At 56.6% G+C, this 17,629-nt stretch overlaps 1 protein-coding gene across 1 annotated transcript in view; it reads right to left on the reverse strand.

Annotated features, from left to right (window-relative positions):
• EDAR (ectodysplasin A receptor) overlaps positions 1-17,629 on the reverse strand; it is a 53,711-nt gene that overhangs the window by 7,770 nt on the left and 28,312 nt on the right. Inside the window, exons 2-5 of the mRNA XM_069580425.1 lie at positions 11,361-11,429; positions 10,703-10,825; positions 10,062-10,243; positions 5,635-5,720 (exon numbers count right to left, since the gene is read on the reverse strand). Coding sequence (XP_069436526.1) covers positions 5,635-5,720; positions 10,062-10,243; positions 10,703-10,825; positions 11,361-11,411 — 442 coding nt within the window. The 5' untranslated portion in view covers positions 11,412-11,429. The remainder of the gene's footprint in view (positions 1-5,634; positions 5,721-10,061; positions 10,244-10,702; positions 10,826-11,360; positions 11,430-17,629) is intronic.

Genomic DNA, 17,629 nt, shown 5'->3' on the forward strand with positions numbered 1-17,629 from the left:
TCAGACTTGGTCCCCATGAGCAGGTGAGGGGCAGGTGTGCATGTGAGTTTGGGGGAACACCAGAACAGTTCCTTCCATTAATTAAACAGGGATGGACTGTTAATACTTTTAATACACACTCATGACTGAGCGACTGAACTGAACTGAAGATGATCAAACATTGAGAAAACATCAGAACATGAGAGAAGCAAAAGGTTCACCCACAGTCTTGAGGTCTAGAGTTGACATTTTGATGGATTTTTCTCCAGGATTTTCCTTTGACAAGTTTCCAAAATAGCTGTGACCAAATGGTGTTAGAACAGAAATGAGGTTTTAACCTTCCCTTAACTGTGATTCATAAACTCCGCTCCAACGTAAGAGGCGTCTCCCAGCAAGGGTGATTCGGAATCTGGTTCTGTGGTCAGCTGAGCCACAGGCAGGCTGTCCTATCAAGTTGCCCGATGGTGGGCCTTTCTTAGGCAGGACTTGAGGTTTGGGGTTAGTAGGGAGGATCTCGTTTTGTTTACCATCCATGGGGTTGTGAAGAGTCCGGCATGACCGAAGCAACCTGGCACATGAGGTCTTGTTCTCATGTTTCCTCCTGTCTTGCTTTTCTCTCTGGGTCTGGGGACATTGGTGCCACAGGTTTGCCTGAGTGGGGACAGTGAGCCCCACGTCCAAGGCCAGCCCTCCCTGCCTTGTGGGACCTGGACCTGGGCAGTGCCCCGTGGGGCCTCTGGGGAGAGCAAATTTCCACATCACAGCTCCAGGGGTGGTGGTGGGGAGACTCCAGGCTGAATCTTCCACACGTCTGTCTATGTCCAGGCAGGAACTGATCTTCTCTCCTTTTAAAGCCAGCAGGAAACTACATATACCAGAGGGTGGAGGCCAGGAAGGATGGCAGGCTGGGGACTGCCCCCAAGTGACCATGCTTCTGTTAGTTAGAAAATGAACTGTGCCTGGAGAGCATTGAGGCGGCAGGACAGGGCACGGGCCAGCAGATGCTCCCCCACACCAGGATGGCCTTACTGGGGTGGAGACACACAGTCCCCCCAGCCATGCTCCCCAACCAGGTTGGCCTTGCTCATCCTTGGAATGCTGCCAGCTGGTCTGATGTCCGGACCAGAGGCATCTTGGCTGGAGATTTTGGCTCCTGTAGCCCAGCTCCTTCACCCTCTGAGCTCCTGGCATTTGCCCTTTGCCCTTTGCCCTCCGTCACTGTCCACTGTTGGGGCTGCCCCCAGCTCTCCACAAACAGCAGGGAGGCCCATTCCTCACGCTGCCTGCGGAGGGCAGGCCTTTGGGTGAGTCTTAGCACTCCTGACAAGAGGGCGGGGCTGAGGGCGTGGGGGCCATGGTGGGCCCTTCACATCCCCGGAGCCTGGGGTGCTGAGCTGCCAGGACCGCCCGGAGCCCGTGTAGGGTCTGCAGTGAGGGGACAGCAGGTGGCGGGGCAGTGTGGGGAGGGACCCCGGGCAGGTCTCTCCTCCTCTCCTGGGCTCCCGCGTGTGTCCAGAGCCTTTCCCCCGCCCCACTCCCCAGTTCACGACGCATCTCATAACTGAAATGAGATTTAAGCGGGACCGAATTGATTCTGCCTTCTCTCGCAGGGCTGCCTCAAGCACCAGCCAGTTTCCTCTCCAAAGCAGACTGCCTCAAGCACCAGCCAGTTTCCTCTCCAAAGCAGACTGCTCCCTGGGAACCAGGCCGACCTGTGTGCTCGAGGGACTTGAGGCAGCTGAAGCCGCATCTCAGGAAGACAAACGCCCGTGGGCTCTGTGTGTGGGTGTCTCTCGTCTCTGTCTGTTCCTGTCCCTCTCGGCTGGGCTTGCCCATTGGGCGGTGACAGGCTTGGGGACACAGACGCGCCCAGGCCTGTGGTCTAGAGACAGCCAGAGCTGCCAGCGGCCAGGCTTACGAAATGCCTTTGCCCACGACGGGCAGGGCTGGCACACAGTGACACATCCCTGCACCCTCCGGCGCCTGCGCCCCATCAGGTGGCAGCTGGGCCTCTGCCCCGATTTGTGGTTCCCCAGGGGCCTCCAGCTGGCTTTGCCTGCACAGCCCTGAGCTCCTCATGGACCCAGGGGATCAGACACAAGGCCCGCGCTGAGCACATCTGACAGTGGAGGGTGCTGTGTGGTCAGGGGGCGGGGGGTCGCCTCTGTGGGCTGAGCCCCAGGACAGCCCCGCTGGACCCTGCGCGGCCCTGTGAGGGCTCACTGGGCACCAGCATGGGTCTTCGGTGTCAGGGGGTTTCGGTCCATCCAGCACATGTCTCCTGGGCTGGATGCTGAGGTGAGAATGTCCCTAGGTGTTGAGTGGTCGCCAGGTCTGTCGCCGTCCACAAGGCTTCCTCTTGGAGCCCAGCTCTGAAGGAGCAAAGAGAGGCGTATTGTAACAGGGGTGGGCGAGGCCAGAGAGCCCAGACAAGGTCTGTCTGCAAACAGAGCAAGTTCTACTAGGCAGTGATGAGTCAGGAGCTGGCTGGGGGATGGGGGTGGGGGTGGGGGTGGGGATAGGGTGGGGTGGGGGGCAGTGAGTTGTCATCCGCTGTCCTCTGGGGTCTTTGAGCACCAGGCACAGGGCTGGATGCAGGAGTCACTAGGGCCCCTGGTCTGTTAACCCTCACGAGCTGTGGGCAATGGTTTGTATTAGAGTCCAGCCTGGGATCCTCCATGCAGGTAACAGTTTGGACTTTTAAGGACAATTTATGGATTCGTACAGGGTAGCCTGCAGAGGCTGAGGCAATAGCAGAGCCATCAGGGCCTGGCTGCTCACAGGGGATGCGTCTCGGGCCCCGGGATCTGCTGCTATGCCCGTGACAGGAGCAAGTGGTAGATGTGCACAACTGGCAGAGAAACTCAGGCTCAGAAACAGCTGGAATTCAGCCGGCCGTGGGGACCCAGGCGTCATCTCCTCATGATACCACTAGGGGGCGTAAGGACGGGCTGGCTGGTGCTCCTGGACTTGGCTCCAGGCCTCCTTCCCTGGAACGGCCCCTCCTTGACCCCGACCAGAGAGGAAGGTGCCTGCTGCCCTGTCCATGCCGCCCACAGGCCGTCAGGCGGTGAACTTGCCCTGAACCGGGCTCCTCGGGCACCTTCTTGCCCACAGCACTGGACGGGCAGGTGGATGAGGAAGCTGTGTCCAGTCAAGGATCTCACGAGGCCCCACCCTGCACTTCTCCGGGAAGGGGGAGCAGCCCAGGGCTCCGGCCTCAGGACGCCTTCTCGGGGCCTGTCTGCTCCGGCCCTGAGATGTGGGGTCCATGCCATGCTCTCTCGTGTGATCTGTAGGGTCCACTGTCAGCAACCTGGGGTGTTGCGGGGCTGAATTCTCAGGGGGCCAGCCTACGTGATCACATCCAACCAGAGGCAGCATCCAGGCGGGAGGCAGAGGGGCTCGGGACCCCTGACATTGGGCCCAGGAGGGCAGCCCCGGGGCCCAGAGAACTGACTGACCCTTGGTTTTCCTAGAGTGGCCTCCTGGCAGCTGGTCAGTTGGTCACAGTCAGCCTTTCAGGCCTGTCTGATGACCCTTGAGCAGGAGCCCAGGATGGAAGGTGAGTGCAGAGGGAGGGGCAGAGCCCATCCTGAAGACCACGACCCAAGCAGGCTCCACTCCCCACATCAGCCTGTGAAGCTTTGCTGAATGCATCGCCCCATTTCCCAGATGGACAAACAGAGGTCAGGTGACTTCCAAGGTTGCCCAGTGGGACTCCAGGTTCCTGGAATCGGCCTCACTTCCTTGCTGACCTCCTTCAGGACTGGATCCTGTGAGCTCACTCCCGGGGGCCTGGCTGGGGCTGTTCTTTAGATAAGCCTTAAATTATGGGCTGGGGGCCAGGGACTCCAACAATGGGCCTCATGTTGGAGGAGAGAAGGGGGCTTCTCCCAGGCTGAGAGCTCTCTGGCTGCGGGTGTCTAGCACGGTCTGGCCTGAATAAGGACACAGGCCCTGTGATCTTTTAGATGAAGGCCCGTGGGGAGGAGCTGCATGAACCCCACATTCCATCCTTAGTGGGTAGGGGTGTTCAGTGTCTTTCAGGACAGGATTGCATCCCAGAGCTCTCTGTGACAGGATCGAAGCCGGCCGCATCACGTCCTGTGGGCAGCCCCGGACCTCTGTGTGTTCAGTTGCTTAGCCTATCTGACTCTTTGTGACCCCATGGATGGCAGCCCGCCAGGCTCCTCTATCCGTGGGATTTCCCAGGCAAGAATACTATAGTGGGTTGCCATACCCTCCTCCAGGGGATCTTCCTGACCCAGGGATCGAACCCGCATCTTTTGTGTCTCCTGCATTGGCAGGTGGGTTCTACACCACTAGCCACCAGGGAAGCCTGCTGCTGCTGCTGCTGCTAAGTCGCTTCAGTCGTGTACGACTCTGTGCGACCCCATAGACGGCAGCCCATCAGGCTCCCCTGTCCCTGGGATTCTCCAGGCAAGAACACTGGAGTGGGTTGCCACTTCCTTCTCCAATGCATGAAACTGAAAAGTGAAAGTGAAGTCGCTCAGTCATGTCCGACTCTTAGCGACCCCATGGACTGCAGCCTACCAGGCTCCTCCATCCATGGGGTTTTCCAGGCAAGAGTACTGGAATGGGGTGCCATTGCCTTCTCCAGGGAAGCCTGGGCCTCCTCTAATTTATGAATTAATTAGCATCTGGCTGGGTGGGAATGTTCAGCTTTAAAGACGCACAAACTGTTCTTGTCAGGTTCATCTGCTTAAGGACTTTGGGAGGAAGAGAATGCCTTCCATGCAGGCGTCAGTCCTGCCCCACAGCCCCTGCTGCCCATGGCCCTGCCATGCGGAGTATCTCTCCCAGAGGATCTCAAAGCAGGAAAGGCACCACTGTCTCCTCTCACCCTCCTCCCTTCCTCCTGGTGCTTCTAGGAAGCAGGCCCTCCTAAGAATCTTGTCTCCTTGACAAGATATCATGAGACGATGGGGAGGGCAGGGTCTCATGGAGAACCAGGAGGGCAGGGCCGCAGTGTGGACCCTGGAACTCCCGCGAGTTGGAGGGGGGCCCCAGTGCTGGACCGGACTCCCCCTTCCCTCCCAGTTGTCTTGTCTTCCATCTGTCCACCTGTCCCACCTCGTCCGTGTCTCCCGACCACAGACACAGGAGGCCATCCGTCACCTTCTCTGAAGCAGGGGGCCCCAGCCCTTCCTCCTAAATAGGCACCCACGAGCATCAAACCAGAGTTAGGGTAGGAAGGAGGCAGCCAGAGGTGAGGCCAAACTGAGGGCCTCAGTGTTTACGTCACGTGCCCTGTGGTCACTCCGCAGGCTTCCCTTCAACACGCGTTGAAACATTGCGTGTTACCAAGCAGAACTTACCACTGCTGAGCGCTTTGCAGTTCTCAGCAAAACACCTTGGCGCTGTGGGTGTTTGCCAGGATCGTGAGAGATGGATGGTCCAATTTTAGCGCCCCCAGAAAACTCAGGCTCACAGAGGTCCCTCAACTGGTGTCAGTCCCCGTCTGATGTGTGGTTTTACCACCCAACCCTCTCTCGCTCCCAGGGACCTGTTGCCCGCCCGCCTGGCCTCAGGAGCATCTCTGTGTCCCCACCATCCGGAGCTGGCTCGCGGCTCCCAAGTCAGGAGAGCTGTCAGGGTTGAGTCAGGACCTTGGACGGGGCAGACACTCACATTCCTTGGTGTTGGGGGGTGCCAGCAGGCAGGAGTAGCATACCAGGCCGTAGATGTTCCTCGGTCTGTTTTCCAGCATGTAGTAGCTGTGCAGGCGGGGTGGGGGGATGGCGGGGGGAGACAGAGCAGACAGGTGAGCGGGGATGACCACGGCTTATTCTCTAACCATCATAGCCAGGCACGGGGTGGGGGGCATGCCCCAAGGAGGAGGTGTGACCCCCACAAGGGCATAGCCTGCAGCCGGGCGGAGTTATGGGCAGGGGTGTCTAGGAGCCCCGGGACCTCCTGGAAGAGCTGGACGCTTGCTGACTGGGATGGAGTGGGGCTGGCTGGAGGGCGTGGCTGCAGCAGAGACCTTGGCCCTGTCTAGGGTGGTCAGAGCAGAGGGCCTGAGACGCAGCCAGGTCACAACCAGAGTCACCTGCCTCCTCCTCAGGTGAGGGCACCTGGTGAGCTCACGATGGGGCTGTTTCTCTCTACCGGAAGGTCAAAGCCTTCAGGTACGGCTGTCCCCAAGACTTCACACCCAGGAAGCTCCCTCCTACCATGCCAGCCTGCCAGCCGTGACCCTGCCACCCCCGGGGCCCTCCCAGAGGTCTGTGCCTGCTTGCACTCAGGTCCCCCAGTCCCCAGACGGCTCCGCCTCTCTGGGCCCGCCTCCTATAAACACCCGAGGTGTTCACATCAGGAGACGTCGGTGAGTAAAGAGCTGCTGGCAGTGCTGTCCCTTCATACGACTCAAGATGAAAACTCCCGGCCCTCTACTGGGTCTCTCTGTGGTTGTTTTCTAATCTCTTGTTTATTAGCCATGTGCGCCTGGCCCCGTGACAGGGGGGTGAGGCTGGGGGGACTCTAGCCTCGAGGGCTGGACCGTCAGCAACCCGGCCCTTCCTCAAGAGCCTTTTATCCTCAGACCCTGTGTATCTTGTAAACAGGAATTAGCCGATCTCAGAACACCCCCCAGAGGAGCCACACCAGGCAGGTTTATACACAGGCGCTCACATGCACGCTCTGCTGCTCTGGGAGCCACCTGCAGGAACACCTGCTCAGGGTGCCAGGCCAGCCCCTCACAGCTTCCAAGCGATGGTGGTCGCTCCTGACCCCTCCCCCCAGCCTGTGCTGGGCACCTCAGGGAGGTGGGGGAGGGGCCCACGGGGCCAAGGCTCCCGCACAGAAGCTCCCGGGTGAGGCTGCTCCCCACCCTGCAGCTCCCTTCTATCTTTCTGGTACGGCAGTGCCCAGCTCCAGCGGTATGATGAGCTGAACGACCCCAAGACCAGGTTTGCAAGGTTCCAGCATGTTCCTCCGGGAGCACTCTGGGCGTCCTCTAACCGGGCCTGAATTCGACCCTTCACTGGTTTCTGGGGCCTGTGGTGCACAGAACCGCCCAATTGTTGGGTTTTTCTTTTCAAGGCTCACTTGGCCTGTCCTCGGCGGACAGCGGTGTGAATGCTTGTTCAGCAACTTCAGCAGGTTTCCCTCGATCCAATGGGGGGGGCTCACATAGAGCTCTGGGGCCGTCTGTCTTTCTGTAAAGCCCAGATTTCTCACACTCTGGTCTATACTGTGACTTTCCCTAGTTCTTTCTTCCTTCTTCTCCTGTTCCTCAAAGGTTGATTAAGATGAGGAGCCCAAGACAAGACTAAAGCTCAGATGGGGCCTCTAGAATCTTCCTCCACATCCACAGGGACATAGCTTCTCCCCAAAGACCTGCTTCCCTGGGGGGCTCCTAGGCTCACTTTCCCCTCCCTTGAGCAGGCGGATAGAAGCTACCGTGAACCTCACCCCATCCTAGGGGTCCAGCAGGGAGTGGCCGCAGTCAGTGAGAGCTTGTCATGGGGGAGGCGATACCCGAGGAGGCCTCCTAGAGCTCTGTCCCTGGGCCTCCTCTATGGCCTTTCTCCACACAAAAGCACGTGGACAGCTCACTGTTAAGAAGGGAATTTTTCCTTTTCTTTTTTCCACCCATTTGACAAATATGGGTCCTCTGTGTCAGAGCTTGTCAGACAGATACCTGGACACAGAAGTCAGCAGCTCAAGAAGTGGATCTGAACGAAAGACCAGAACCTGGAGAGACTGGGGGTGGGGTCAGTCAACAGCAGAGATGGTGGTGGAATTGGAGGCTCCCTAGCGACATATCTGAACTGAGGTTATTTTCTGCAAGCTTGAGATAGCTCCTCGTGTTAAAGGGTCTTTCACTTTAAGTTTGTTTCTCCCTTGGAGGGTCTTTCTGCATTTCCTTTTTCTAATAGACTAATGCCCAGTGCTCTTGTTTGGATATATTCTTATTTTCTATCTCCTCTTAATACAGTGGTTCGGAGGGGGTGAATAACAGGTGACAAGCCGGCTACAAGATATGGTACAGTGCTCAAAATGCTGCTGCTGCCATGACCACCACCATCATCACCTCCACCACCAGCTCTGTCATCACCATGACCACCTTCATCATCACCATGACCACCTCCATCATCACCATGACCACCTCCATCATCACTTCCACCACCACCTCCATCATCACCATGACCACCTCCATCATCACCTCCATCATCACCATGACCACCTCCATCATCACCATGACCACCTCCATCATCACCTCCATCATCACCTCCACCACCACCTCCATAACCACCATGACCACCTCCATCATCACCTCCACCACCACCTCCATCATCACCATGACCACTGCCATGACCACCTCCATCATCACCATGACCACCTCCATCATCACCTCCATCATCACCATGACCACCTCCATCATCACCATGACCACTGCCATCACCACCTCCATCATCACCATGACCACCTCCATCATCACCATGACCACCTCCATCATCACCTCCATCATCACCTCCACCACCACCTCCATAACCACCATGACCACCTCCATCATCACCTCCACCACCACCTCCATCATCACCATGACCACTGCCATGACCACCTCCATCATCACCTCCATCATCACCATGACCACCTCCATCATCACCATGACCACCTCCATCATCACCATGACCACTGCCATCACCACCTCCATCATCACCATGACCACCTCCATCATCACCTCCATCATCACCATGACCACCTCCATCATCACCATGACCACCTCCATCATCACCATGACCACTGCCATGACCACCTCCATCATCACCATGACCACCTCCATCATCACCATGACCACTGCCATGACCACCTCCATCATCACCATGACCACCTCCATCATCACCATGACCACCTCCATCATCACCATGACCACTGCCATCACCACCTCCATCATCACCATGACCACCTCCATCATCACCATGACCACCTCCATCATCACCATGACCACCTCCATCACCATGACCACTGTCATCATCACCTTCATCATCACCACTTCCATCACCTCTACCATTATCACCACCAGGAAGCCTACACCACCGCTCTGGGCAGCCCTTGGTAGCATAGGTTGTGTGGCCACCAGAGGGAGGCAGTCACCAGGTTGCAGGGCTATACTTTCCACCTCCCAAGGGGAATCTGCTGTCTTGAAGGAAGAGTCTGTCTTTCAGGCTACTTTTACTTTGGTTTTTATGGGAAGACTGACACATAACAGAATTGTGGCAGAATTATAGGAACCATATGGCTCAAATATTTCTATTGTTGTTCAGTGGTCACTAAGTTATGTCTGACTCTGCAACTCACGCGATGCCCTGGACTGCAGCACACCATGCTTCCCTGTCCATCATCATCTCCCTGAGTTTGCTCAAACTCATGTCCATTGAGTCAGTGACACCATCCAACCATCTCATCCTCTGTCACGCCCTTCTCCTCCTGCCTTCAATCTTTCCCAGCATCAGGGTCTTTTCCAATGAGTCAGTTCTTCCTATTAGGTGGCCAAAATATTGGAGCTTCAGCATCAGTCCTTCCAGTGAATATTCAGGGCTGATTTCCTTTAGGATGGACTGGTTTGATCCTCCTTGAAGACCAAAGGACTCTCAAGGACTTCTCCAACACCACAGTTCAAAAGCATCAGTTCTTTGCTGCTCAGCCTTCTTTATGGTCCACCTCTCATATCCATACATGACTACTGGAAACACCATAGCTTTGATTACAAATATTTCTATTAGTAGCTTTTCACCCTCAGTTTTTTTCCAGAATACTAAAAATACAAAAAATACCTTGTTTTTTCTTTCCTCACTCCACATGTGTTGTCTCCTTTTAAGTATTCAACACATCTGCTTGATTTGGGTGGTCAGAGATGCTATTATGATGAGGTCCACTTAGGGACACAGACATGGAGCCCAGGTGGGCTGCCCTGCGGGTGGAAGGTGGGACCCCCACCAGGAGACCTGTGCCCCACTTCCCTCCTCTCCCAGAGCTGGAGATGTGTGACTCTCCTCCCTGCAGGACCCATGCCCGGGAGGGGGACGTGGGCAGGGCGGCACGGAGCTCACCCAGGCAAGCAGGGCCCACACTCAGCGTCGCGCTCTGTGTCCCCCGGGGTCAGCACCGTGGCGCGGAAGAAGCCCTCGCAGTCCTTGTGGCGCCGGCAGATCTGGTAGCCGCCCTTGGAGAACTTCTCCGCAGGGCAGGGAACGCAGCCGTAGTCCTCGTCCCTGGTGCCATAACCGCAGGACTGGCCAGGGAAGGATGGGACACAGGTGGGTCAGCGGCTGCATCACCACGACGACCACCACGCGACCCTGAGGTTCCTAAGCGCTGGGCGCACGGGCTGCTCCCAGGATCTCCTCTCTCGGGGTGTGGACTGTCCTAGCCGCAGCCCTCCCCCGTCTGCTCTGAGCCCGGGGTCCCCACTGCCCCCACCGTCCTATGCTGCCCCTCCTGCTGGCTCCAGGATAAACTCATCCGGCCGGGCTGACTGCCCTGGGAGTGCACACTCGGCGCCAGGACCCCAAACACCACAGCCACATTCAGGTTCCCGGCACTTAGCAGGTGGTCTGCGCAGAGATCCCAGAGGAGGACGGTCCATTCCAGCCAGCCATGCGGGCGGGACATCCGTCCTCCGCGGCTCCCTACTCCCCGGGGCCGGGGGCGGGGTGGGGGGGAGTGGGGCCGCCTCCGGGGCGGGGCTTACCAGGTAGGGCTCCTCCCCTGGCGCGCACTGCGGGCACTCGCGGCACAGCCCCGTGGTCTGGTTGTAGAACTCGTTCTCGCCACAGCTGGCCTCCTCCGCACTGGCCCGGCACACCAGGGACGCCTGCCTCGAGGAAGGGGCTCCTTTGGCCTCCACTCGCCCTTGGAGACCCCCACTGACTCTGGTCAGCATCTGGAGGTTGTGGTGGAGGAGCCCTGGGGGGGACCCCTTCAGCTAATGCCCTGGCGGTCCTCGCCTGACAGTCAGAGCCTCCATCCCAAACACTTGGCACCGGCAGCTCCCCCGACTCCCCTCAAAGCCGGGGAGGCCCCTTTCCGCAGCCCCCTGTCACAGGTGCCTCAGCTCACCGGGAGCTCGGGCTTGACTTAGGGTGTGGAGCTTGGCACAGGTGCGCTGGGCTGGGCACCACCACACAGACCAGAGCCGGCTGAGGGGAGCTCTGAGTACAGTGACTGCCTCTGGCTGGGGGCTGATCAGGGCGTTGCCCTGGAGAGCCTGGTGAAGGTGGGGGCGGCAGCGTGTGATCACCACACGGTGCTGCACAGACAGGATGAGAGGGACATGGCTAGTGAAGGACATGGCCAAATGGCAGCTCCCACTAGGAATACCCTGGGGCACGGGCATCCCGGCCACTTACCAGCAGGACAGGCAGCCAGGCCATCCCTGTGCAGCTTCCCCTGTGGGCCATCCTGTCCCGAGGGGTCACCTGAAAGACACACTTCGTCAGCAGGGGGCTGCTCGGGACCTCAGGCCCTGCCCGGCCTCATGTTCAGTCTGAGGGGCCTCCCGGAAGGTTTTAAGTTGAGCCCAGGCCCCTTGCTCCCTGGTGGCCACACTTGGGCCACTGCTGCCCGCCTGGACTCGGGGTTTGAATTCCTGACAAAAGCACACCCTGCTCTGATGCTGGGGTAGAGGAGAAGCTTCCAGAATCAACCAATGACTCAGACTCAAGGTCAGCTGGCCTAGCTAAGTCCCAAGGTCGCCCCCACCCGAATCCCCCATAACCATTGTTGGTCACGGAAACCCACAATCCCCACCTGCACAGGGCAGATGGCTTGAGCCGCAGCCCTGATGCTCTGGGCCTGCTCCCGTTCTGGGGACCTCATGTCTACAGTGCAGGGTCCCCACGGCCCCAGGAGAAAAGCGGCCACAAGTCACTGAAGGGGAAGCTGGGGGTCAGGGCAGGGTGGGGCAGCCGGACCTTCTGTCTAAACCTGCAGGACTATGCTCAGGAAGGCATTTGGGAGAAGGACCTAGTGGGATGCTGGTCCCCGGGGGAGGGGTCTGAATCCACCAGCCTCTCAGCCTGGGGCCTCCCCTTTCTAATGGGCTCCACAAGGTGCAGGTGGGACCGTGAGACTTGGTGCTTGTTCGTTATTCTGACATTCGCGATCCCAGGCCCTCAGCCCAGCAGGTCCCGCTTTGTCTGTAAAATTCCTGACACACACAGCAGGTCTGTAGGGACAGCCACTGGCTTTTCAACAATAACTTTTTGTTGCGGCGGGGGGAAGCAGGAGTGACCCCAGATTGAGGGAGGCGGTGGGAAGCTATCCCTTCCAGGAAGTAGGGGTGTACATGTGAACACTGACCAGCAGGGAAGGCTGCAGGTTTGGGGAGGATCCCCGCCATGGCCTAGAATGCCAGGGAAAGAGGGGGGATGGAGACAGGGCCCTGCAGCCCAAGATCTTTCCGGATGGCACCCCTATTGGCCTGTTTCTCACCCCAGTAGCATCTGGTGGCTTTGGGGAGGGGCTAGTTTTCCGGAATCTCTTGACACAAATCCTGCCTTCTTCACTCCCCCGCACACACAGTCCTGCATTCAGAACTGTGTTTACGGTTGAAAACCCCAAGTGGACGGGGCCAGATGAAAGTGCCAGCCACCCGGCGGTGAACTCCTGGGTGTTTTCCTTCTAGCAAGGAGCAAGCTGGGGCAGGCGGGGAGTGGGGAGGCGGGCCTGCGCCTGCCAGGTGGGCAGGGAAGGTGTACACAAAGGCCAGAACTTAGGATCAGCCCCGGGGCAGCCGGCCAGGTCAGGAGAGTGGATTTCCTAAATTAACAGACCTGGAACCCCGCCAAGGCCCAGGCTGGGGTTTCTGCCTCAGTTGATTTCCAATTATAGCTGCACCTGGGAGGGCTTCCCTATAAACCCAGAGGGCCGGTGTAGCTCAGGGCTGTCCAGGCTCCTGGAAGAGCAACACGTCGATGAGAAACAAAATCGAGCCTGTGGTTTTGCTGCATTTCTGTTATCCACAGTGACTCCCCAGGAAGGAGGGCATGCGCGGGGCCAGGATTGCAGCCATGTGGCCTGAGTATCCCCGGGTGCCCTGGAGGGGCTGTGGGTACCCTGGTGACCGGCCTGAGCCCTGACCTCTCCTCCCAGGTTCGGAAGGGCTTTCTCGGGAGCAGCACCATCTTCCCAGGTCCAGGATCTGCTGATGCAGGAGGCTCACACTCCAGTTGTGGATGTGGAGGCCAACCAGGACCAAGGCTCGAGCCACACTTGGGCCCTGCGGGTGAAGCTGGGCCTCCTGGGAACCTCCTGGGCCTCACATGGAGGTCAAGGGTGTTGGGGGCAGCTCGGGCAAGGGGGTGCTGGGCGCGAAGCAAGCAAGCTCTCCTCTTCAGAGCAGTGCTGGGCTCCGAGGGTGCAGCAGACCAGGAGCAGGGCCCCGGGTGGAGGTGTTCCTGGAGGCCAGAGATAGCATGCTTCCTCTCACCCTGGTCCAGGGGCTGAGTCGGGGTCAGGGGGCAGCACTGGCAGGGGGCAGCCGCTCAGGAAGTGTCCTGGCTCTTCAGCTACCAGGGCTGGCTGCTGCTTGGGCTGTGAATCCTGTTGGCAGGAGCCACCTCCAGGGGCATCCCAGGGGTCCCGTCCCGCCTGGTGGAGGGCTCTCCGGAAACTCCAAGAGGTTTCTGGCTCACTGATACTGCCAGGTGGGCAGTGCCAAGATGTGAGCATCACAGGCACCTGCCAGCCTCAGGGGTTGGACAGCTGGGGACATGAGTGAGATCGTCGGAGCCACTTTCCTGTGACCCCCACGACAAGACTGGGAGGAACTGGTGGTCAGGGAGAGGCCGAGGCTGGAGACTCTTGAGAGGGACCCCAGAGAAATGAGGGTGAGGGGCTGAATGGGATGCAGGCAGGAGGGGACCACTGGGGGCATTCACATCACATCTTGGTGAGACCTGAGGACTCTGACAGGTAAGCAGCCTCCAGTAAGTCGCCAGGTGGCAGGCAGTGTCCACATTGTCTCATGACGTAGGAATCACATTTGTGGAAACACCTGTGTGTAATTGTCTTGAGGTCCAAGGCCTCCCCTTCTCTGCTGGAGGCTGTTCCCTCAGGGGCCTCCTGACTGCACCTCCAGACTTGCCTCTCAGGACAGACACAGGGCCCCAGCTTCTGCTTCTCATTCAGCCTGTGGGCCATGGATGCATCAGGTGGCCACTGGGTGCTCGTCAGAGGATGTGGGTGCAACACCTGCCATCGTCTCTTCCGAGGCTAACAGAGGTCAAGGTTGATGGGCTCTCACAGGCAAGCAGGAGTTTCAGGGGCAGGTCAGGGTTGAGTGGACAACACAGGAGGCAGCAGGGGAGGGCCACCGAGTGGGCAGGGGCTGGAGAAACCCACATGGAGGACCAAGAGACCACAGAAGGTCCAGCCCATCATGCCTCCCCAGGGGAAGTTGACAAAGAAGCTAGTTATTAAAGATTAAAATAAGTACCCTAGCTTCATTTGTCCATTTTAATTGAAATAATACTCAGAAAATAGATATTCTTGCACACATGGAATAAATGTAATGCCTGAAGTGTGCATTAACTTTTGGCCCCTTGTGGCTTTGGTACCAAAGGACCCTTGCTAACACAGACAAGCACATCACACAGTCTCAATTCCTGCTGGGCCTTAGCTCTTCAGCACTCAGGGAGTCAGGAAGAGCAATGAAACCGTATTCTGGTTCTGTTCACGTTTCTCTCTTTCTATGTTGCTCAGCTTTTCCTGTTTGCTTTTATTTTCCTACGTATAGACGAGCGACCATGGTAATTGTCTCCGAGGTGCTGTGCACAGCCATAGCCTCAGAAGGTCCCTAAGTTCACACCAGCATTGCCACTGATTGTCAACCCCAGTTTGGGCTTCTTAGAAGGAGCCTGTGTGTGCACAGTGATGGAAGTGGGGCTGGACCTGGAGCAGGAAGCTCATGAATTGAATGTGGCCAGAATTTATCCAGCCAGAAAGTTCAGCAGGAGGGCAGTTATGCTGTGCAAGCCTCCTGCTGTAAGACCTGTGCTCACAGAGTTCTATTCATTTGTTTCACTTAATACCTCACAGCTGAAAGGCTCTTATAACAACTGATGAGCCTGGTGGAGCTTTTAAAAAAGTCTCTACTTTATTGCCTTACCACAATCAAGGGAAAGCATTTCCAGGGTAAAATCAGGAAGGTTGCTTTAACTAAAATACATTGCTTTAGACTACAAAGAGAAGGAAATGGCAACCCACTCCAGTGTTCTTGCCTGGAGAATCCCCGGGATGGGGGAGCCTGGTGGGCTGCCGTCTATGGGGTCACACAGAGTTGGACACGACTGAAGTGACTTAGCAGCAGCAGCAGACTACAAAAGGCAAGTTTTTCTAGGATGCTTGGGCGTACATGTGTGCTAAGTCGTGTCAGTCATGTCCGATTCTTTGTGATCCCATGGACTATAGTCAACCAAGTTTCTCTGTCCATGGGATTCTTCAGACAAGAGTACTGGAGTCGGTTGCTGTTTCCTTCCCCAAGAGTGCTCATATAAACACGAAATTTTGTTGAAACATAATAGCAACTGCTCTCTAGCACTTAAACATGCAGGTCGTCTATCCACATTCATCTGCCTATCCATCCATCCACCCATGCAGGGCTTATTGAGCATCTCCTCTAGGCTGAACCACAAACTGCCGCGATGCAGACAGGGGTACATGTGTGCTCAGTCGCTCGGTCATGCCCACGCTCTGCAGCCCCGAGGGCTATAGCCCCCCAAGCTCCTCTGTCCATCGGATTCTCCAGGCAAGAATATTGGAGTGGCTTGCCATGTCCTCCTCCAGGGCACCTTCCTGATGCTAGGACTGAACCCACATCTCTTGTGTCTCCTGCATCTGGCAGATGGGTTCTTTACCTGGGAAGACCCTCCCCGCCAGATGATGCTCCACAATTTGGTTGACCATGAGATAAACACTGAGGTAGGGGATAAGCAACAAACAAACAACAACAAACTGTGGGAAATTCTTCGAGAGATGGGAATTCCAGACCACCTGACCTGCCTCCTGAAAACCTGTATGCAGGTCAAGAAGCAACAGTTAGAACCGGATATGGAACAACAGACTGGTTCCAAATTGGGAAACGAGTACGTCAAGCTTGTATATTGTCACCCTGCTTATTTAACTTATATGCAGAATACATCATGGGAAATGCCAGGCTGGATGAAGCACAAACTGGAATCAAGATTGCCCAGAGAAATACCAACAACCTCAGATATGCAAATGACACCCTTATGGTAGAGAGCAAAGAGGAACTAAAGAGCCTCTTGATGAAGGTGAAAAAGGAGAGAGAAAAAACTGGCTTAGAACTCAACACTGAAAAAACTAAGATCATAGCATCCGGATCCATCACTTCATGGCAACTAAATGGGGAAAAAATGGAAACAGTGGCAGACTTTATTTTCTTGGGCTCCAAAATCACTGTGGACAGTGACTGGAGCCATGAAATTAAAAGACACTTGTTCCTTGGAAGGAAAGCTATGACAAACCTAGGCAGCGTATTCAAAAGCAGAGACATCACTTTGCTGACAAAGGTCCATATAGTCAAAGCTGTGGTTTTTCCAATAGTCATGTACAGATGTGAGAGTTGGATCATAAAGAAGGCTGAACAGCAAAGAACTGATGTTTTCGAACTGTGGTGCTGGAGAAGACTTTTAAGAGTCCCTTAGACCGCAAGGAAATCAAACCAGTCAATCCTAAAGGAAATCAACCCTGAATATTCATTGGAAGGACTGAGGCTGAAGCTCCAATACTTCAGCCACCTAATGGGAAGAGCCAACTCACTGGAAAAGACCCTGATGCTGGGAAAGATTGAAGGCAGGAGGAGAAGGGGGTGACAGAAGATGAGATGGTTTGATGGACATGAGTTTGAGCAAGCTCTGGGAGATGGTGAAGGACAGGGAAGCCTGGCGTGCTGCAGTCCATGGGGTTGCAGAGAGTCAGACAGGACTTAGCAACTGAACAACAGCAACGGGAGTAAGCTGTGGGTGCTGTTGGGTATCGTGTGTGGGGAGATCAGAAAGGCTGCCCTGGACCCAGAGAAGGGAGGACGCCCTGCAAAGGCAGAGAGCAAGGAGGAGGGCCTGCAGCTCTGGGTCGGTACTCTAGCCTCGTGTCTTAGCAGTGGACTGTGAGCCATCTCCTGCACTGTGTTTCAGGAAGTGGTAGTGCTCTCGCTCTATGCCCAGGGACCCCTGTGCAGGTCTCCCCCCAGCTCACTGTCCTCTGTCCTTTGCTTAGCAATGTTGGGAAGATGACCCTCCCAGCCCACCCTTCCCCCACCCCCAACAAGCCGCCCCATGCCCGCCCCTGCCAGTCCAGCTTCTGCTGTGCCTGGACCCCTGGAAGGTGGTCCTTGGCCACAGCAGTTCAGTTCAACAGCACAACCAAATCAGGGATCCAGTAGACCATTTGTGGACACAGACCCTGGAATCCCAACCACACCAGCCAAATGAGAGACACTGATTTGATGTAAGAGACCTGTTAAGTAGAGGAAATTGAAGGAAAGAATCCATTGGCACCAGAATCATTAGCTTCTAAATCAGCACCAGCAGGAGTCAGCAAGAGGGAGCTGAGGCACTGCTGTTACTATTCACCCCGAGGGAGCCTCAGCTGGCTT

Source organism: Ovis canadensis, chromosome 3 (genome assembly GCF_042477335.2).
Source record: "Ovis canadensis isolate MfBH-ARS-UI-01 breed Bighorn chromosome 3, ARS-UI_OviCan_v2, whole genome shotgun sequence".
NCBI classification, from domain to species: domain Eukaryota; kingdom Metazoa; phylum Chordata; class Mammalia; order Artiodactyla; family Bovidae; genus Ovis; species Ovis canadensis.